The 23,743-nt window shown below is 36.8% G+C and overlaps 2 protein-coding genes across 2 annotated transcripts in view; one reads left to right on the top strand and one right to left on the bottom strand.

The window, feature by feature from the left end:
• LOC129742228 (uncharacterized) overlaps positions 1 to 23,743 on the bottom strand; it is a 55,962-nt gene that overhangs the window by 21,792 nt on the left and 10,427 nt on the right. The window contains exon 3 of the mRNA XM_055734101.1: positions 13,254 to 13,550. Coding sequence (XP_055590076.1) covers positions 13,254 to 13,550 — 297 coding nt within the window. The remainder of the gene's footprint in view (positions 1 to 13,253; positions 13,551 to 23,743) is intronic.
• On the top strand, positions 12,810 to 13,738 carry LOC129747942 (larval cuticle protein A2B-like). The gene is made up of 2 exons (XM_055742371.1): positions 12,810 to 12,958; positions 13,027 to 13,738. Exons 1-2 carry the CDS (start codon positions 12,947 to 12,949, stop codon positions 13,555 to 13,557), a joined length of 543 nt encoding a protein of 180 aa, XP_055598346.1. The 5' UTR covers positions 12,810 to 12,946; the 3' UTR covers positions 13,558 to 13,738.

The raw sequence follows: 23,743 nt of genomic DNA on the forward strand, positions 1-23,743 counted from the left end.
AAATCATATTTTATCTGGCCAGCTCCAAAAATATAATGAAAAGATACGATGCTTATCTTTTGTTTGAGTCTGAAAATATTCTCGAATTTAAATCGCCGATGAAATGGTGAGAATTGTAGTACCTAATCTTTGTTGATGTTGAAGATGCCGCTGCTGATTTCGATTTCATTGTGTGAACAAAATACTTCTTGGTTTCACTGTCTCTTGCCTTGAAAGGTAAATCTTCAATTCTTGAAGCTTAATTCTTCATCAAAAAGAAAAAATTACAACATTCACTGCTTCAAAATATTTGATGTCAATAATTCGCCTGTTGAAAATATCAAACAGTGATAAAATCGAAAAACTACTGTCATCCATTTTACTTTTTTACTTCACTCTCAAAAAAAATGTCTCAAAAATAATTTTTTTGTTTATCTGCTATTAATCAAATTGTAGAAAAATATGAAGGTCAAACTGAGATCTGAGGAAGTGTAATGAATGTTAAAATGAGATCTAAAGTTTATAAAATTAATTTTAAAATCATTCCAGAAAGAACTACAAACTAACAAAATAAAATTTTAAATCCAGGAATTTGTTTTGAATGCTGTATAAAGAACTAACGGGTGGATTAAGATATTGTATAATTTTAACTCGCATAAGCCTGCCAAGTTCTGATAAAATCTTCTCCGTCAATCGTGGAACATGATCATGGCTGAGCTAGCTGCCTAGTTTGAGCAGCTTTTCATCCAAATCAACCTCGTTTAATCTCCATGTACCTAGATAGATAGACCCCCGAATGAGCCAGAGCAGTGAATTTGCTCTTAATCACCATGTCCCCCATACGCCAGACAGCCAACCATACGCGACTTGATCGACTTTCGATTTCGTTTCACACAGGAATTTCGATTGACACACATCGAGAGTAACCCTTTTAATGATCGTAAAACAAATTTTTAAAATTATAAAGAATTCTTTAGAGTGCAAATGAAATTCCGTTTTCATTTGGAAAATCCCTTATCATATCTTTACAACACATAAATTCTCTTTTTTTTGCAAAACTATATTCTGGCTATTCAAGGGTTAAACGAACTTGTCCATGTCTTTCACCTCTATCTACAGGACAGGTTCCAGGTTGTTTTGGTTTTTGGTCTGTGATCCAAACTTGTCTTTCTTCGCGGAGGTTGAAGGTTTCTTTTTTAATCTCTACACTAGTACTCTGAATTCTCCTCCCTACCCGCAAAAAAAAGATAAATAAATGAGCTACATATCGAGCCTGACACACACAAGATACTTGAATTCGAGTATGTATATCATGTTTTGAATTACATAACCATTTTCAGGGTCAGCATGATTTGAAGGAGCGAAAAAGAGAGGGGGAAAGGGGTCTGAATGGACCACACGCTTTTCTCCTCTTTCTTTTGTCCCGTCGCCGGGCACTTGCTTGTTTCGGCTTTCTGCCCTCCTTCTCCTCGCCTTGAATAAGTGTATTAAATAAGCGATGCCGGGATCGATCAATGGACTTGAATTGTGTGCTCGAAAGTGAATGGTTTCGTTTCTGCTTTGGTTTGAACTTGAATTTATCAGGTTTTCGGACCGAACTTCTAAGAACTCTGGAAGGAAAACGCCGCAACGAGCGGGTAGTTTTTAGTTATAGATTATTATGCTCGAGGTCAGAAGGTTGTTTTTTATTTCTTTAATTTAGAGGAAATTGAGATTTTGAAGTTGTTACCGAAAAAGGAGGGGTTAAAATCTTGTGAACCTCCAATATCAAGCGTCATTTATAAAAGGAACCCGTAGCAATTTAAAAACTGTAATCTGTTTTGGTTTACGGCAAGATAAGGTGCTATAAGTTTGAAATTTCCTTCAAAATGGGACCCTTAATGCCAAAAAGATATAAGTGCTGAAAAGATACTTTCCAGACTTTACATAACTTGTTTAAATATGTAAGCATTATCTGTTGTTTTTATTTAATTTACCAAAACAAATGTACCTACATATCTATTAATTATTTCAAGCACCCACGAATTGCACCGATGCAAACTAAACATTTATAAAGATGCTTATATGTATATTTTTACAATTTTGCATTGCTCTTTAACATCGGAATGGAACTTTTCATGAAATTTCAACATTATTTGTTTATTAAAATCTATCTATTAAAGTATCTTTCTTTTTGAAGCTCAAATATGTGTAAAATTTAGAACTTTTCCTAGTGCGTATATCCTAGAAATTTCAAAAATTTTCGCTTCGTAGGGGTATTTTTCAAATAAAAGAACTTATTTCAAATGCCGCTATGGTAAGAAATTAAAATTGTAGTCAAATTTTCCAAAGGGGTAATCAATTTTCCAATAAACGCTTCAATGGCGAAGGACTTCTACTGGCAGTCTAACCACGTCTAACTTTCTTATCATTCGTTTAACATTGAAACAATTATTCGAAGTTGACTGCCTAAAACCCAATTTTCCTTGCGTTAAAATATTCACCAATGTTTTTATTCCCTTATTATATAAAAATGGAGACGATTTCTTTGTAACACCGTCACGTATAAACGGACAGTGTGAATCAACATATATAAAAATGAATTTCTGTCTGTCTGTCTGTTCCTTATAGACTCGAAAACTACTAACAATTTGCGTGAAACTTCGCAGGAGGGGTCTTTTAGGGTCGGAGAAGGTTCCTTTAAATGGTTTGGTACCCCTCTCTTTTCTAATGGGGCAATAGGAAGCGAGGAGGGAGGCTCTCAAACAATTTTTCGCAAAATTCGAGAACGAATCAAGCAAACGTAACCAAATTTGACGTGCAAGGGTATATGGGAAAAAATAGTATTTCAAAGATGATTTGAAACTCTTCCCTCCTCGCAGTATTTTTTTTATTAGATGACCACCCAGGTAAAGCCTTTTTACGGATTGCATTCCAAGGCACGGGGAGCCACCGCGTCCCCCCAGTATGCTAATCTGGGTCCATGGGTGCAATTGGTCGACTCATGATACTACCCCTACGCCATAAAGTCCACTTAGTGTCTCTGGTCATAATTTCCACCCAGACCTGCATCGAAGGCTGTACCCGAATATGAGAGACCAAGTCTACGCTAAAGCGCTTCGGCTTACTCAGTTTCAAGTCCAAACTCCAGCATATATACCCTGCGTTACGATTCAAGACTAAGGAACTCTCCTCTGACGACTCAAGGTCCGGTCTTCACTCGTAACTCGAGGCTCGCTTGGTTTGTACGACTATCGTGCGCTCCACCTCTGTTCGAGGCCACTGCAAGACACCAATGACCTCTGCTCTAACGACTCGAGATCTTGGCTCCGGTTGGTTTGACTCGAGGCCCTCTCTTCTTTGCCCGTCCGTGTGCCGAATCGAAAGCAGCTTATCCTAGACTCGCGCCTGTCACAGCACAGGTCCGGGGCTTTACGAAATACTACTCGAATGATTCCCGGCGAAGACGTCATCCTACACCGACTCGAGTGTCTCTACCGAGTCACTCTACCCGAGAGCATTTCGCGGCGTAAATTCTTTACCCCCTACAAGTTCGACTGCGAAGAAGGTCTTATCCCCGCAGTTTCCGTCGTAGGGAGCGCGTTTTACTCAGATACTCCGCGGCGGTGGAAGTATCCTACACAACGTTCGCGACGTACCTAACAGCTCGGCATACGCAGAAGGTACAGTCTTATATTTGTATGTTTTACTGCTAGGATCGGACGCACACTACTCGAATGCCACCCTCCGAAAGGGCATTCTACTCCGACCTTGGTTCGGTCTTCCTCCTTCCTTTGGCTTGCAAATTTGGGGCTGGTAACCCTAGGTGAATTGAGAGCAGCTTATCGTAGACTCGCGCCTGTCACAGCACACGTACGGGTCTTTAACGCTTGCGACTTAGATGAATCCCGACGGTTATGTCATCCTACCCGACTCGAGTGGCTCATCCGACGGCGACGTGAGACCACTCTACCAGAGAGTACTCCGCCACGTGAATACTCTTCGCCCTACGAGCTCGACTGCGGAGACGGTCTTGTCTTATCCCTCTCTGGCACGTTTCCGCGCATCGGGCATGTACCTGTGCTCGTAGCAAAAGATATTTTCCTTTAGCAAGATCGAGATGGCCATGACCCCCGCCACAACATTAGCAGCTACCGAGGACACCGTTTGGTATGCGCTGATTAAAGTCGGTTTCACATAGAATCAGGTCGCATCTTTTCATTTACTGCAGCGCCCCTAGTTGTCACATCGCGAATCTATTTACAGTGTTTTGATCCGGATGGTTTGTTTACTTAGTGGTGAAAATTTCATCAAGATTGAAGCAGTCAGTCAAAAGTTATCGACGATGGAACGCGAAAGGCGAGAGAAAATTCAGCACACTCACGTAGAGAAACCGACGTGGTCAGGGGTAAAGATCGCGAAATCCCTGAAATATCCAAAATCGACTGTAAATTCGGTGCTGTTACGTTACCGGGAGACCCTTACGGTGGATCGAGCAAAACAAACCAGGCGTAAAAGTGGAACATATGACCGGAAGTTCCGAGCAAAGGTAATTCGATCAGTTCACAATAATCCTGGAATCTCCTTGCGTGATTTAACGAAAAAGTTCAAGACCAACCATAGTACAGTTCGACGAATTTGTTTGCGAGAAGGCTCGCGGTCGTATCATGCAAGCAAACACCCCAACAGGACACTGAAACAAAACCTCGTTGCCAAAACCAGGGCAAGGAAGTTGTACGAGAAAGTGTTGACCAAGTACAACGGATGCATTTTGATGGAAGACGAAATTTACGTCAAAATGGATTTTGGACAAATACCCGGTAAAAAAAATTTACCTTGCGAAGCGTAAAGGGAATGTTGCGGGTAGATTTAAGATTGTTTTCGCAGATAAATTTGCTCATAAGTTGATGATTTGGCAAGGGATCTGTAGTTGTGGGAAGAAGACTAAGATTTCCATTACTGGGCGGGGACACAATTAATGAAAATGTTTACAAAGAAGAATGTCCCCAGAAGAGGGTTTTGCCATTCATTCGGTCTCACAAAGGTTCGGTGAAATTCTGGCCGGACCTGGCAAGCTGCCACTACAGTCGGGATGTCGTTAAGTGGTATAAGGCTGATGTCATGCTAAGGCGACAAGCAGCGCAACACGTTCACGCGACATAGCTGCTCTCATTTAATCTCCATGGAAAAGCGCAGACCTGTCATGCTGAGCGCATTGGAAAGCGCGACAAAGCTGATGCCAGGGTGTTTGGAAGCGCGACAAGTAGGAAATCCAATAAGAATCTTGTTTTTTCTAGGTTTGAAGCAGTGATCTCGGGTTTTAAGCACAATAGTTCGAAGATCCATCCGAATTTGTGGTAATAAACTAAATAATATCTTTATCGACGAGATAATTTTCTTAAATTCTTAGTTCCTACAAAAAAAAACAAAGAATTTTTTCGGTTGAAATTTCGGCATTTTCGCAATCCGGATCATGATCTGATGAGTTTTTAATGGCTCTAGAAAGAAAGGAGACGATTCCAAGCATTATCAAATGTAGAGAAGTGATGATTTGTAGTGAGTTTTGAAAGCACCATGGCGCGCCAGCATGACATACCAATGCGTTTTATTGCTTTCTCATTGGAACCTAGAAAGTAAAGCGATGCTTGTCGCCTAAGCATGACATCAACCTAAGGAGAACAAGATTGATTTTGTTGAAAAAAGTATCAGTCCACCAAACTGTCCGGATTTTCGTCCCATCGAGAAATATTGGGCAATAGTTAAGGGCAAACTGATGAAATGTGGCAGAACCATGAAAAAAACCACTCAAATGGAAAAGTGGTGGAACGAGATGGCGAATGAGGTTACCAGCAGTACTGTGCAGAAAATAATGGTTGGTATCACAAAAAAGGTTCGAAAATTCATTCGAAAAGCTGACGAATGATTTTTATGTATTTTTTTCTTTAAAGTGCAATAAAAACCCTACAAAATGACTTTTTTACTTTTGTTGTACGTTATTTCTTTGCGGAGAAAGGATCTATTTTATCCGACCAGATTGTTTGTGAAACAGACTTTACTCGCAGATTCATCAGCCGCTTCACACTGTAGAGCTTTTGCAGGTTACACTGCCTGCTCAAGGATGCGTTCCAGGCTGCCGCTCCGTACCGCAAAATGGACGAGGTCACACTGGCCAGGACCCCCCTTCTGCTGCAGAGGATCGCCGAGCTATTCGACATGGCCCGTGAGAGGGCTGTTATCGTAAGGTTGCCAGATTGCCCGGTTTTATCCGGGTTTGCCTGGATATTTAATATAAAATTTGGAAGAAATCCGGTTCGGCCCGGTTGCCCAGATGCCCGGATTTTACCCGGGTATATTCTCATTTTCATTCTTAAATCAAACAAAAAAATACAAATTGTGTTATAAATGCGGGTATTAGAGATGTCGACTGTATTTTTGATGCTGTTTTTTGCTCAGCAAGGCAGTCAAAATTAATTCAAAAACGATGTTCTGATTAGTCCGACGTTTCGATGCTGATTAGCATCATCATCAGGGAATTCTAAAATAATTTGTTTTATTGTAACTAACTTATGCGAAAATATAAAAATTGGTTCATCCTACTTACAATCGAATCGTTTTTTATGTTTTTGTGAAAGCTTACTGTCTACCTTTTTCTCCATTTTTCCCTTTTTTCCTGTTTGTTTACACTGTAAAATTTGGCAAATAAGTATTAAACTTAAAAATTGTTGATTTTGTTTTGTTAATTACACTTATCGCGTTTTTTTCGCTTTTTTAGATTTTCCTTGACCTTAGAAAAAGGCCTGTGCTTAAAGGTTTTCGTGTGTAAATAAATCAACAATTACAATTACAATTTCAATTTTCAAAGTTGTAACTTGTCACTACTGTTGGTTTGTCTATGGTATTTCAAGCGGTATCGTGCTATTTGCCGCTAGTGAGTACGTGTCATAATTCAGGAGTACGTGTCATAATTCAGGAAGTGTTACAAATACTTTTCAATTTCGGGAACATTAACCTGAAAAACGACCGTGTTCGTTGACTGGCTGTCACGTTTTTGCACTGAAATTTGTAATGAGTGTTTTTGAGGTTAATTGTCCCGACTCATCTGTACACGCTCAGCAAGTGTGCGTAAGAAATGTCAAAAACAACTCTATAATATTTAAACTGGCTACCAAAATGGCTACCAAACGGGAGGTGTTTTTATGGTAACCTATTTTGTGCCTTTCGTTTTTTTTATATTCTTAGAATTGTTCCTGTTGTTGTGAGATTTAACACGTTCGTCGCCACGCTCATTTTGGTAGTTTTGCTAGCCGGGCCCAAAGAAATTTCCAGAGAGAGAAAGCAAAGAGGGTGAACTCCCATATTTGAAACGTGTGGCGAAGCTGAGCGGTAAACTCAAGTAAGAGAGTGTCACCTGCTTTTTGATGTGACGGGGCCCCCCAGGAAATACACCCGTCTGCCGAATATGGGTGACGTGGCGACGAACGTGTTAAGAGGTAAAAATAGCTGAGTAAGTTGAACTGAGATTTGCGACGTCTGCTCTGTAGTTCACTGTGTTGGGTGTGTTGTAGATGTGACACATTTCAAGGAACTTAAGAGTGTGGTAGTTGAGAGTGGTGTCCAATATTTCAACGTTGTCTAAATCAAAACAATGCCCTGTGTTGATACAGTGATCTATGAGAGCGGTGGTATCTTGTTCAGATCTTTCTCCATCTTCCTTCGATTTCTCTGCAGCACTCTGTCTGGTTCGCTTGGTGGTTGTGGTCCCCTCTAATATTTTCGGGTTGATCTTGCTTTTGTATTTCTCCATCATTTTTGTGTTACTCTTGTGCCCTGCAACTCGCTGGTCGAGAGTGGTGTTCCTGGTCAGACCTATGTATGATGAGGGACAAGGATCATTGCAGTGAACGTCTCAAAAAATTCGCAAAAAACGTCGCCAATCTCAGTTCAACTTACTCAGCTATTTTAACCTCTCTTAAATCTCACAACTACAGGAGCAATTCTAAGAATGTCAAAAAAAACGAAAGGCACAAAATAAGTTACCATAAAAACACCCCCCGTTTGGTAGCCATATTGGTAGCCATTTTAAATATTATACCGCTTAAAATACCATAGACAAATACCATAGACAAACAGTAGTGACAAGTTACAACTTTGAAAATCTTAAAAAGCTATAAGTGTAATTAACAAAAACAAAATCAACAGTTTTTAAGTTTAATACTAATTTGTCAAATTTTACAGTATAAACAAACAGGAAAAAAGGGAAAAATGGAGAAAAAGGTAGACAGTAAGCTTTCACAAAAAGCATACAAAAACGATTCGATTGTAAGTAGGATGAACCAATTTTTATATTTTCGCATAAGTTAGTTACAATAAAACAAATTATTTTAGAATTCCCTGATGATGATGCTAATCAGCATCGAAACGTCAGGCTAATCAGAACATTGTTTTTGAATTTACTTTGACTGCCTTGCCGAGCAAAAAGCATGTGTTATAATTTTTTTTTTATTTATGCGTCCCAATAAAAATTTTCTGAGAGATTTTCATGAAAATAATCATGAAAAGTTTTTTGAAAGCTTAAAATACGATTTAAAATCTATTGATAAAGATTGCTGAGAACAACTTTTTTCTTGATTTTTAATGAATAATTTCTAGGTTTTGACCAAATTTTCCCGGATTTTGCCGGGATTATGGTCTTCCTTTATTAAATCAAATGCCCGGATTTTGCCAGGTTTTCAGATAAAAATAGCCCAGTTTATCCGGCCCGGACACGTGCTGAAAAAAATTTGGCAACCTTATGCTATCGTCATTGCCGCTATTTTACAGGCGTAGTCGACGTGGGCAGTAAAGCTCAGCCGGTCGTCGATCATTACCCCTAGATACTTGATCGCACGCTTGGATTCGATTGCGCACGGTCCAGCTGCAATTGTCCTGATTGTGCTGAAATCAAGTTGGTGATCAGCACCATCTCCGTCTTGTGGTGAGCCAGACGCAAGCTCTTGGAGCGCATCCAACTTTCCACCTTCTCGATCGCTGCTGTGGCTGGGAGCTGGACCTCTCCGGTTGATGGGCCCGTACATCTGTAGTGATGCAGAGGCCTACACTTTTTTTTTTGTAAATTTGAGAAGTAATCAAGCCAATGGAACCAAATTTGACATGGATGGTTATTTGGGTACGAAAAATGTGTTTGTGATTATACAGGACTCCAACCTCTTCGATTGAGCAAATACAAAGGGGGGGGGGGGAAAGTAAAATTTAGTGCATTATTCGATAATTAATCATGAAAATGAACCCGAATTTTACATAGGAAGGTATAAGGCTAAGAGTCAAGTTTATATAATATTCGAGACCCATCTGTCCTTTCATTGGGGTGATAAGAAGGGTAGGAGAGGTCTCCTTTTACATTTACATTTACATTTACATTTACTGTACTGTACTATTTGAAAAAAAAATTTAAACTTACGCGTTTTTGAGGTATTCATGATGCAAGAAAAAAAGGAAAACATAATTTTGCACAGTTTCCTTCAAAATTCATCATCGTCCACAAAGTTCAAATCAAGCATTGGAGTGAAGCACATGATCGGCAACTACGGTTGAGGGTCATCAGGAAAGTCAAGGCTCATACCAGCATTTTTAATTTTGAATAATCAAAAAACTAAGTGTAGATCACTGAAATTTGCAATTTTTTTCTCCGATAAGCTGAAAGTGTTGCCTAGTGATGAGTCATTCAAACCTTACCTCAAACAACAACTTTTTGCTAGTTCTAGAGCTCGTAAGCTGTATAGCAGGTACCGTGGGTATGGAACAGATGATTTCTGATGGACGACAAAACTTATGAAATACCCTATTTCAAACAAATTCCAGCGTTTGAATCCTATACCATGTCTGCTCGTGGCAAGGTCCCGAGCATATTGAAGTATCTATGTACTGGATATTATAATATCAAAAATTTAAAAACGAAAACTTTGGTTTTCGCTGTTTTTAAAAGCCCAAAAAGAGTAATCTTGTATGTATATTTCGCAACCTACGATCATTTTATATTTTACTAGCTGATTTTACCCGGCCTTGCTCGGGTTCACAAAAGATATTAAACAAAATGAGTCGTTTGATTATCGAAATGTTGGAAGCGTTATGTTCATCATTTTAAAAAATTGGGCCCATGTTTGGCCACGTAAGTTTTGTAAGTCATTTAAAAGTTCTTATTGAGATTATTCACTATGTTTATCGATTTAATTTTTTTAGAAGAAGCTTATAGTTTTAAGGATTATGAATTTAATTTCAAAATAATTTCCTTCTTCTCTATCACAAAAAACTTTAATCTCTTTTGGAGACTATCCCACTTTTCAAGATGGATGATCTCCCTGTACAATGGTATATTTAAGTTTGAAATTTCTAAAAACATTTCCGAACCTTGTTGAACCATGTTTAAGACTCATTTGGCTTGTTTTCAATTGTATGTGTGCTTTTTTTCGCTTTTTTAATTTAACACTGTTTTTCTTAAATGTTGAAAGTTGCACTAAAAGTTTCTTGGAGTTATCGAAAAGAAATCATCTCTGAACCGAAATAACCATTTAAATGTTATGGAAATGGTCTTATTTGAGTTCCATTAATTATTTCGAAGAGTGATCCATGTTAAAATTCTTTGAAATAATTTGTTTGAACTCGCAGTACCAAACGGTTTTTTTTTTCAAAATTGGATGGTAGAATTGATCACATTGATGACCAAAAATAAATCAAAAAGTATAAGTAAATTGGCCAATGAAATAGAATTCTATAAAACTGTAAACCTCAGATTGTATTATTTAATCAATTTTCTAATCCCCCATTTAGATTCCCCGGCGGCTATCAAAGCATTGAAATTGCAGCCTTCAACATATAACTCTGGATCTAATGATTTTTTCTTTCTCTATAAGGAATCCTAAAAATTTGAAAACGGTTGGTTAAAAGCTGGAGTTCATGAAAATCGGTTCATTAGTTTTTCAGCATTCAGTCCAAATAGTAATTTAGCTGAGGAAGCCAATTCACTGTTGACTGTTCAGTTCACTGTATATCCTTGTAAACTCTCAAAGCCCCCAGCGAGGCGGTAGGCAGCACATTGAAAATCACTACAATTTTAGTCAATATATTCTTTACAGGATAGTTGTATTTTTCAATACAAAATGTAGGCTCATTATTGCATCTAAATATCTCGTACCGGTACCACGTGTTTTGAACAGTAGAAGGAAAAAACACCCGCCAAAATTTTACCTTTCAAATCTTTGATGCTCAGCAAGCTTTGATTTGCTTTCCAGTCCACGTGAACTCTTGATGGTCGTTTCTAATGCCCGTCCCATGGTGATGGTGAAAACAACCCCGCAAAAGGGAAAAAATTGGTTCTGAAAAATGGGTGCCATGACTTTTGGTTTGTGGAAAAAAAAACCAAAGTTCTATGGGAGGGTCCCTTTTCTCAGGTAAGAGGGGCTCGAAACTATTACTAAAACCTTCCCATGGTCCAAACACATAACTGTACCAAATTTCAGGCTGATCGGTTAAGCGGTGTGGATTTGTATAAGGTGCATACAAACATATATAGTCCAACTCATCTTTATATATTAGATTTTTTAATTACATAGTATTCCGTCTCACAACATAACTTGACGAACATAATTCCTAAAACTCACTCGGTCCATGGTAACCGATCTCCCATTTCTCGGACACCCCACGTTTGCCAGACCTTGCTCCACTTGATCTAACCATCTCGTCTATTTCCGATGTCTCAGGTCTCAGATCTCAGGTCTAAGATTTCAGATCTCAGATCTCAAGTTCATGTCTCAGGTCCCAGCTAGAAAATTTTAAACATATTTTGTAACTAGCAAAAAAATTTTACAAGGTTTTCTGGATTATACACGTTTTATGCTTGTTTTTGCTACCTGGAATGTATCCCCTTGAAATAAAAAAAAAACCTTGGTTCAAATAATAAAATAACTTATTGTTGATTAATTGTTCAAATGCTTTGTAATTACTCCGTTCAAATAGTTTATTTCTTATATTATTATAAGTTTTTCTATGATATCATTGTATCTTTAGATTGTTCTATCTTATATGTTTGAAGAAAAAGTTTAGAAAAAGTGCTCTAGTCGCCCCATCAAAGATGAGCGCATTGAAATTTCTCAGATAATTGAGATAAACGCTCTGGCATACCGCGGACGTGTAATTATATTAATGGAAAACTTTAAGATACCAATCTGTGTCATATTGTTGCCCAAGCTCGAGAGCGATTTGCATAGTGCAAAAACGAAAGCCCTCAATGAGGTATCACCAGTTAACGATTCCGCGCGGCCCGGATGATGATTGGACCCCGCATACCCAACTATTTAGTGCAGTTTCTTTTCGCACATTTCTACACACTTCTACTTCCACTGCACTGCCGCACTACCGTTTAACGCGCGCCGGCTTAATTTTTGTCTGATTCGCTTCTCACCCTTTCGTCCTCCCTCGCACGCAGAATTCGCGCGCATAATGAATGGAAGTCGCGAATTCGCGGGTCAAAGAATGAATCGACGACGACGGTCGAACCATTTTTGCAAACATTAGGTCAGCCCTCAGGGCAGTTTTCGTTTATTGAGGGGAGTGCTCTGTTTCTCCTCTGACTGCGGGGGTCCACCTCTTTATCTGTATTTGTGTTGATCGTGCACTTTGACTGAGGTCGCCGCCTTCAATCGCCAGCAGATGCCGATGATGATGATGATGGAGTCATATTTTGCATGTGTACCGGCATTGGCAGCCGAAAACAAAAATAAATGCAAATTATTGACGTGACACGAGCGGCCGCGACTGATGACTGTTGACCGCGGTCTGATGGTTTTGACCATTCTTGTGGGCTCGATTCTCGGATGGAACTATATAAACCTTCCGGAGAACTTTCGGTCAGCACAGTTGAGCCAGATCCTTCAGTCAGAACATTTAATTTAGATCATTAGATTCTGATCTCACTAGAGTTTCCTGCAGTTAAACGATGGCTATCAAAGTAAGGATCTAGATCGCGTTACGTTCCCTGATAAATTTATTTTAACAAATGTTACCCTTTCTCTTAAGTTCCTAGCAGTTTTCGCCCTCCTGGCTGTGGCCAGCGCTCAGCACTATGATCCACACTACTATCACCAGCAGCCACAGCATTATCAACAACCAGCCTACGTCAAGACCGTCCAACCAGCCATCGTTAAGACCATCCAGCCAGCTCTAGTGAAGACCGTGAAACACGTGGAATATCCGGAAGCTCCAGCTGAATATCAGTTCCAGTATTCAGTCCATGACGAGCACACCGGAGATATCAAGAGCCAACAGGAAGAACGTCACGGAGACGACGTCAAGGGGCAGTACACCCTGATCGATGCCGATGGTCACCGTCGTATTGTGGACTACACCGCCGATGAGCACAACGGATTCAATGCCGTCGTCCGTCGGGAACCAATCGAAGGACACAAGATCGTCAAAACCATTGCTCCAGTAGCCAAGGTCGTTGCCGCCCCTATTCCAGTTGCCAAGGTCTACAGCCCGGTCCAGAAGATCGTCGCTCCTCAGGTTCACTACAGCCATCACGAACCTCAGTACCAGCATCACTACTAAAGTTCAAAAAGGCACAAAACCGTTAGGCAATGTACCAAGTGATCATCGGATGTGTCGTCTCCTTCCCGACCAATGAGATAGCCAATTCTCATCGGTTAGCTGAATCTCACTCTCACAAACTAGGTTTAATTAAATCTATTGTAAATAAATAAATTATTCAAATATAACTGTTGAAACGAAATTAATGAGTTTTGAGTAAATTTAAGTAAAGTAAAGACATTTGTCCGAAATTTCGAATACTGAAGCTCATTTAATACGCGTAAATTGTTTTCATTTGTTACAAAAACCAAGACTGCCAGTGCAAAGGATCCAAACAAATGATCTCAAACTGTCCACATGCAAAAAACTTAAAATGACTTTTCTGTAGTTTTTTTTTACATTTCATCAGAGGAGAATTTTACCTTGAAGCTATTTAAAAACGATCGTGCCATCTTACAATAACAATCTACAAATTCAAATCCGATTTTTGGATATTTTTAAATTATCGGTATAAAATTCTATGCCAGACTGGCATTAACAAGCTTTCACATAACTGGCATCGTCCTCCCAGCGCAACCACATTGCATATATCTGAAAGAAACCAACTAAAACATAGCCCATATTCTATCACTAGATAAAACAGGATGGAAACATTCGTCAGTAAGGATATTGTCGAATGATGTATCGAGCACTGTGTGTGTATATAAACTGGCATTAAAGCAAAAACATCTTTCCAAGCAAACATTTTTGTACGTATATTTCTAAACAAACTTTGTTCTACGTTTCAAATACATTATAGAATCATCTTATAAAACTCAAAAAAACGTCATTTACCTACCGAAGTGGAGCCAATATACAAACATATTTTTAACTTTTGGCTTAAGCGATAAGTATTGTAAAAATTGGACGATAGGCAACACTGCAACACCTTATACCGTACATCCCGACAGTATGCGAGAGAGCGCAAGTTTTGCTCTCATTGCATGCAAACCGTCGCCAGCGACAATATTTGCTGCTTCACTCATTGGGCAATTTATCCAAATGAACCCTCTAATTTTTTAAATCTGGTTTCATTGCTTATCGCAGAGAGATCAGCAAGGTTGATTTCTCACTTGAATCCCGCGCGGGAGAACAAATTTGCAAACATGGCGGACTTTTTGCCTTTCTTACAGAAAGGTATAGTTATCGGACGATTTGGGAGATCATTAATTATGGGTCTTAGATATACCTTTATATGTACCTATCGAATCAGCTCGACGAGTTCAGACGATGTCAGTGTATTTGTGTGTATTGGTGTGATTTTTTGTAAACTTTGTTCCACGCGTTTTTGCGAAACTGAGCAGTACAATAAAAATGATTTTTACCTTTAAAAAATTGTATTTTTTTTTCTCTTCCATGTATAAAAAGAAGAATAAAAAACAAAATAGTTTGATTTTTTTTTCATAGTAAATATCATCAAATCATCACTCCAAAAAACGTATCCATTTGGCTTGCCAGCAATGTCCAACAATCACTAATCAAGATGATCAAAAACATGGCGCGATAAGCGCTGGGTACGCTTTCACTCCGTGTAATTCCCCATATGGAAAACAGAGTGCGCCTTCGATCGAATGACAAACATGATTGTATTGACAGATGGATGTCAGTCAATAAACGAGGTCAAAATTTTAATTTTTATATTTTTGTATTCCAGTCCACCCTTAGAAAGGACCGGATCCAGAAATTAATTCTGGGGTTGAAACCCCAATTTAAAGTTCATGAAAAGGGATTGCACCATGTGATACAACCCCGAAATTGTATGGCTCAAGAATAAGGACTAGACCCTTACATCGCATATTTCTATAGTGATGGCAAGTCCCATCCTTCGCCCAACGATAGATTTTCAAGCACAGATTGCTCTGAGAAGGGGAAAACGACACGGGAACGCGGACGATGTGTGCACACCATCTCATCTTCTCACGTACCGCTCGTGCTCAGGAAACTTTTTCTAAGCACGAACGATAGGAGAGAATTTCGCCCGTAGCAGCAAATTGAATCCAATACGACAAATGCTACTGAATCCTCTCGAGCTTTAAGCTCTCGGGCTAGTTTTTTGTTTGCTTTTCTCTTCCTCTCTCCAGATCTAACGTTGCGCGATGAAAACTTTTCGTTCGCATGATCGAAAAACGTTGCGTTGTTGTTGTTGGGGTTGGTGTCTAGCAAAAACGATGACGGCTCGGAAGTCAATCCGAACTTTCACTTGCTGAAACCAATGGAATATAACAACCAAACAGTAGCGCCACCAAGCCCTCCATAGTAAAGTTTGAAGCATTTGGGATTTTTTTTGAGTTTAAAGCTAAAAAGCTAATAATCATAATTGACAAAGTTGAAGAAACAGCAAAAAAAACTCCGAATTAACCATTTGGCCAGGTTGACATAATTCAAAAATGACAAAATCGACAAAATTGACAAAATTAAAAAAATTGACAAATAGAACAATTTGACAAAATTGAATAAGTTGACAAACTCGACATAATTAAATGATTTGACAAAAATTACAAAATTGACAAAGTTGACAAAAATTGACCAAAATGACGATGACAAAATCGACAAAACTCACTAAATTGACAAAATTGACAAAACTGACAAAATTGACAAAATTGACAAGATTGATAAAACTGACAAATTTAACAAAATTGACAAATTTGACAAAATTAACAAAAATGACAAAATTGACAAAGTCATCATACAAGATATTCCAGAATCTAGTTAATAGGATAAAAGTATTTTTATATTATCATAATTTTTATAACAATAACATTATTTGCAACTAATTGAAGATTTTTGAATATCTCCAATTAGTTGCAAATAATGTTATTTTTATGAAATTTATGATAATATAAAAATACTTTTATCCTAATAAAATTTTTGAATCTTTATTTCCTAAATTGCTTTTGGATTTACTGCGTATGAAATTCATTTATCATAATTCATAATTCATTTTGTGCCATATGTACCAAATATAATTTACAGGCTGTAAGAAAGGCTACAAACCACTGTCAAGTGTATTAAATCGGGTTTTATCATATCCGAATCGGTAGACTTTAAGTAGGGGAGGAGCGGGCTATATGCGCCTATTAAGCAGAACACTGATTTAATCAAATATCACATCGAATATGTGTACAAAAACTATATACACGTGTGCAGGCATCTGTTTTCTATACATTGGAGTAATTTTTATGTTAAAATTTTCTTCTATTTCCAAGAAAATGATTTTATTATAAGTGTTGTCTAAAATGCCGAACATCAAACCGTGCGGGCTAAATGCGCCTATTTATGTTTTGAACAAAATTTCTGTTTTTTGGGAAATATTTCCGTATAATTTCACTGAAACTGCTAGAAAGTAATAATTTCCGTACGACAAAGCTGAAGTTTTATAAAAATCTATGTATATTATAATTTTATGGAATAAAACAAAAGTTAGGGTTGCCATACTATGGAGGCAGTTCATCCATGAGAAAAACTTTATCAAATCTGTGTTTTAGATCTTCAATTCTCTCTTAAGATGTTATTCAGAGCTTAGATTTGAAGGTTCAATGATAAAAATCGTTTATTTATTCTATTTAACCTGTTATTTTAGGATGGAGGCATTTTACAAACATGATTGGGGCATACAAAAACACTCTTTTATTCCACTATATAATCATTATTAAACCTCTACAAAAGCTGAAATATGTTTACTTTCTAAAGTTCATTGAGTAAGAAACAAAAACCATCCTTGTTTTTGTTTTAAGCTTCTTTACGTATAATTTTTAAAAGTCGAAATATTACATCAAAATGTATCAAAACCTTGTATGACTTTTAAAATTTTTTTGAGTTTGTAAATTCATAAAATTCTTTCTTGCCTTATGTTCTAAGCGTATCACCCTCAAAATGCATTGGTCAGATAAGCTGTATAGTCAGCCATTTCATCAAACAGCCGTAGGGTCATTTAACCCGATAGGCCCATTTAGGAAACCTTTCCCCTAACCATTTTTACGATCGTTTACTTATTTGGTAGGAATATTGATTCGCATTAACATTGTTAACGAGTTGAGCTATCATTTCTAATGCGATTTTATATTTGCTGGGTTGTTTCAAACCGACAGCAAAAAACCACCAGCCAAGATGAGCTGTGCACAGGGCCGAACATTTTTGCTTGAAAAATGAACACATAAAGAATAGAGATACTTAAAATATCTTATAAAATATCTAAAAGTTATACATTTATAATCATAACTTTCGAGAATAAGTCCAAAATGTGTTCAGTTTTTTGAAGCATTTTAAAATAAATGAGGGATCTAGAAGGTTTCATTTGAAGAAAAATTTGTTTGGAGTTCATATCAGATTTATTGTAAACTCGATACTTTCAGATTCTAGTATAAATCTTTATTTTTTTAAGTATTTTCAATTTAAATAATGTGAAACAACGAATCAATAAAATATATTTGTTCTGAACCTGAATATTAATTATAAGTAATTTATCAACAATGAACTATCATTAATAATTTATTTCAATGTTCAAATCCTGTGAAAACAAATTTACTCAAAATTTAAATAATTCTAAGAACGCAATCTTGAAATTGCGTTCAGATCAAATTTTAAAATAGTGGATTTCACCTGTTTTGTGGTTTGTTTTGGGCAATTTTGAATTTTAAATTCGAATTTGAATTCTGCATTTCGAATCTGAATAAAAATTCTGATTTTCTAATTTGAAATCAATTTCTGAATTTTAATCCCTAACGAAATTCCCAATAATTATGAATCATAAATGGCATTTCAAAACAGAATCCTTAAGAAGAAATCTCTTTGATTGTCTTTATAAATTCATTCTTCAATTGTTTATTCGTAATTCAACTAATGAATCTGGATGAACATTACGAATGATGAAACTTTGATATTTCAATTCTGGATCACCATTATAAAACACTTTTAAGTTTCAATTCTGCATACGAATTAAGAGTAAAAATTTAAAATTCGTTACTTTATTTTAAAAACTAAAATTTGAATTTAGAGTATCGCTTTATTGGTAAGCGAGATACAGCAATGCAAAGCCAAAATTGGGTGACTTTTTTGAAGTCAGAATTTTTTCTACCGAAAGTTCCGGGATAGTGGCCAAAACTTCCTTTGGACCATCAAAAACTTATACATCCATGGATAGATTTATTCTTGACAATTCCAAATATTATAAAATCAGCGCAATATTTGGAATCTGTCACAAGTTATAAGCATTCTAAAAAGAGCGCTTTTTCGGGACTTTTTTCACTCGGAATCAGCTACTGGTGATCTCGTAAAATATTTGGACTTATTTTTTCAATATTGAGAAACTAGAATAAATTATCTATACAATGAATTGAAATTCATCGAAATTGGTCAATATTTACGGCCAGGGGAACGTACGCAAACTTTCGGGTCATATAGACCCGAACAGCCTAATTACGGATTTTTTTGAGGGCACTTCCGGTGGTCACCGGAAGTTGCCTGGTACTACAGATTGTGTTTTTCGTGATTCCCCAGGGAGGTTTTTATAATCAAATTTTTGCGATTTTTTCTCGAAGAGTTATGATGATTAGAATGTGCGCTTCGGGTCATATTGACCCGAACGACTTTGGAAGGTTAATATTCCGGAATAGTGAGTTTCGAACATTGAAAATGAAACTTATTTTAGTTTTTAATGAAAAACCAATATAAGAAGGGTTTGTCCCGAGCTGAAAATCGAGAATAATAATCTGGATACAGATTTCACAATCCGGTCACAAGAAACATATTTTGTTTTTTTTTATAAAAAAGAATTTTATTGGATTTTCTAGTTGATGCTTTTCGGTGAATTTGAAATCAAATAAAAACAATTCTTTTGACGTTTCGGCCTGCTACATTCAGCCATCCTCAGAAAACTACAGTATAAACAAAAACTTAAATTAATACAAAAAAATTACAAATTACTTGATTTAAGTCCGGTTTTGAATCGCTTTTAGCAGCTGGCGTCTATCATTCCCGGTGTCGTCATGTTCGGTGACGTCGTTTTTAAATCCGTCGTTTTAGTTGCGAATTGTGGCGTCTCTCTTAGTTTTTTTTTTTTTTTTTAATAATAGAGCTATATATTTTAGAAATTTCAACCGAATCTTGCTTGATGTTTAGTGTTCTTCCTTTTTTTGAGTTTTATGTGTAGCGTTTCAGCTGTTTCTCGTTTTCCTTCTTGGTTTACTCATTCTAAGATATATGCTTTGTCGAAGTTAAACTTATGGTTCTGTTCTATGGCATGTTGTGTTAGTCCTGTGGCCCTGGTGTTTTGTTTGAGACTCGTTTTATGATTTTTAACCTTTTTTTTTATCCAATTATGTCATGATTTTTCAGTACTCTACTAACTTTTTCGCTCAATCCAGGAATGTATGTTAGTGAGACGTATTTTCCTAGATTTTCCGTAGTGCTGTTGCTTAGCGAGTTGTAAATTGCATCTACCCTCTTTTTTAAATATATTTGACAAATTAATCTGGGTAATTATTTAAATGAAGTATTTTTCTAACTTTAATGATGCTCATTTCATATCTTTCGTTTTCTTGTTTGGTGTACCGGTTTTTCACAATCTTTCCCTGACACCTAGAAAGTTTGAGATCCAAGAAACGCAATGAGTTTTCAGTTTTTTTTTCCAGCGTAAATTTCATTGGGTTTGGGCATTGATTGTTAAATTCGGCTAACACGCAATCTATGTCGTTTTCATAACCTACTATCAAACAGTCATCGACGTAAGCGTTTGTAACAATGTAACAATTTAATTATTCATGATTACATTGACTATCCCTTAAAACGCATTTGTACTTTGAACATATTTGGCTGTGATTCTAAATAAAAAAATATTTGAAAGCTTTCTGTTAAGATTATGATTGAATGTTTTGGCATTTTATAGTGTTTGCTTGAAAAGAAAAGAAAAAGTTTTACTATGAAAGAACGATGTTATTTATTTTGATGTGATTCCTTGGAGAATGTTTCCATTTAACATCAAGTTTCCATTTTAAAAAATGTTTCAAGAATATTATTTATTCATATAGATAGATCATCAGAAGTCGTCACAACGTGTTTTCAATAGAAATGATCATAGAGAATGCACCATACTATTTTTGTGAACAAAAATCAGTGTGCCCAGTTATTTTAAATAGCTAATTCAATAATATTTTTATTGATAATTTCTAAGTTTTCTTAAGAATTTGTATACTATTGCTAAAATTTTTTGATTGGAATCCTTGTCATAATTATGTTTATGAAGATATTATTCATTTGCCAAGTAATTTTATTATATCTTTGCTTGGAAATGAAAAATATGATTATTTAGAAATAACTAGAAATAAATTTTAAAAATTAACTCGCTAATCTTAAAAAAAAGTTATTCTGGACCTTCCGATTGATTTTTACCTGAATAGTGCGTTGAACTTCGGAGAGTCTCCTCTATGGTGTTGTAAATTTTCAAAAATGACGAATTTTCTTTTTGAAGGTCCCAAAAAAAACACCGTTTACATCATGCACTGACCACACTAACATGACATCATTCCAATATACCGAAGAACTGAGATTTCTTAGTGACCAAGTATGTTCTATTAAAATGATTATCAAATTACCGAGAAAAAAAACTTAATTTTCAGTTTAGAAATTCGATTTTTAGGGTGTGAGATTCAGCGAAGCAAAGCCAATGCTGGAAGTCTTTTCATAAGTAAGATTTTTTTTCTAATGGAAAATCCCGTTTAGGGATCAATTGTTTTATCGGACTTCCACAAATCATAGATTTCCCCTGAAACGGATATTTTCTGAACAGCTTTGCAGGGTTAGATTAATTTCTTGGCTATGGCTTTCATTCTGCTTACTTTGAATCCTTCAAATTCATCAGATCTTATTCAAAGGATCGGAGGTTGCTCATAAACGTAACTACATCAATCGATCATATTTCCTCAAATTTTGCCGCCTCATTGATCATTGGAGTTTTCCTCAGTCTGACAGAACACTTCACACTTCAAATTTAATTTACATGCATGATAAATAGTCATGCAATACCTCGCTAGGCACCCAGCAGTGAAGTCAATTGAATTTGTTGTTTATCAACAAACATATCCCTGTTAAACACCTGTTAAATACCTAATTACTTTTTCGCCTTATATGATACAAAGTTAATGTTTTAAAGTTGTTCAGCGGAAAATTTCCTTATGAAAATTTATAAATTGGCTCAAAAACCAAAAGCGTAATGTTGATTTTTCAGTACAAATTATTCAATTCTCCCATACAAATTTAAAAGTCAAAACTTACTCATGTGAACGTTATTTGAAAATTCTGCAAAAATCATGGATAAGTATTTTTAAACTGTGACCCAAAGATGGGTCTTGACTCAAACATTCAGTCAGCGAAACTTTTTTTGTAGAGAAATGAATCCAACTTAGATGATATTTCAGGGACTAGATAAGGGAAAACCGTAAGATGAAAAGATGGGAATAGAAATAGACCAAGAAAAATGATTATGATCACATGGGAGAACTATTCCCTTCATTCCGATAGACATCGACACTCAACCAGTATAATATTCATACGCCAGGTTGGTCTCCTGTAGTAGAATGTTAATACATGGGCCCCGGAGAAGCGCAAGATGTGGGTTCAAGTCTCACCGGGAGACAAGGCGAATTTTTTTCGCATTTTTTTCAACATCAATTTTCCCTTATCTAGTCCCTGAAATTTCATCTAAGTTGGATTCATTTCTCTACAAAAAAAAAATCATGGATAAGTTTTGAACCAAAACGGAGATTTTAGACCCCAGGGTTTGAGAAATTAAAAAATGACCCCAAATCGACTCAGTCTAATCAGTAGTCAATCAAGCTAAGCTAAGCTATTCCCTCAAATAGGTGTATTAAACTATAAACATATGAGCAGACATCAATTAACTTTATAGAATAAAACAAAAATTAGGGTTGCCGAATTAGTAGATCACAAGGAAAAATTGATTACATCTCAGAAAAATCAAAAATTTATTATAATTAACTTTTTTTTTGTTTTTGAAAAGGGCATTTTTCCAACATGATGGGAGCATACGAAAACACTTACTCATTCCGCTTACTAATCATTATATATTCTTCACAAAAGCTTAAATTTGTTGTACTTTTGATGCTCATCTGAATAAAAAACAGAAATTACCCAAATTTTCGTTTTGGGCTTCTCTGCATCTAATTTTTAAAAGTCGAAATATTACATCAAAGGTGTCCTTGGAGCACTTTCCCCTATGCCGTTTTCACCTCTACCCATCTTTTCCGAGAAGTGCATTTTCTCATAGGTCAGAGTGAAGCAGGACTTGCCCCGACTGTGTCTCGTGTTCATCAGGGTTAGGCCAAATGACTTCGCTCAGTCCCAAATATCGCTAGCTTGAGGCTACTAGCTTTTCTAGCAAGTTGAGCTAGCTTACCGTGCTGGGCAAGGGAAAAATTCCAAGTTTTAATTCTACTCTGTGTTTGTATACCAGAAGTCAGTGCCAAAGCATCAGTCGATTAACTCTTCTTTCTGTTTCCGTAACAAGGTCGCATTGAGGAGCAGTTTAGGTCCTTATCCCGCAATGAAGATGCTTGTACTCAGCTGCTCGGTTGGTTTTGCACGCCGCCCTATCCTGGGGACTAGACGCCATCAGAGACCCCCCCCCCCCTCCCCCATCTCAGTTAGTATTCTCCACTAAGATTTCTTGCATCCCAGCCGGGAGGTTGTGATTCGGAGTTATGGATTAAAGGCATGGCCGTAGGAACGGGGGGGGTTTTGGGGGTTAAACCCCCCCCATGAGGGTCCAAAAAAGGAAGCGAGGTTTTCTACTCTACACTCAAAATTTTAAATTCATAATAAATTTATGATAATTAATAGAGCAAAGGTATTCAAGAGTAACTATCTGAACTTAAAACTAATTCAAAAACCTCAAAAATCCATTTCAAGTTCAAAATTCTGTTACAGTTTTTTTAAAATTGTCTCACTTGTTCATAGAATAAGGTTGTCAGATGTTTTTACGGCACGTATCTGGGATGTTTTATATAAAAACCTGACAAAATCCGGGTATTTGATTTCGAAATTGTCAATCAAATCCAGGCAAAACCTGGCTGCTTTGGTCAAAACCTGGAAATTGCTCATCAAAAATCTAGAAAAAAAAACTTAAAAAACCTTTCATGATAATTTTCTGAAAAAT

This window comes from Uranotaenia lowii, chromosome 2, assembly GCF_029784155.1.
Source record: "Uranotaenia lowii strain MFRU-FL chromosome 2, ASM2978415v1, whole genome shotgun sequence".
In the NCBI taxonomy this organism is placed as follows: Eukaryota; Metazoa; Arthropoda; class Insecta; order Diptera; family Culicidae; genus Uranotaenia; species Uranotaenia lowii.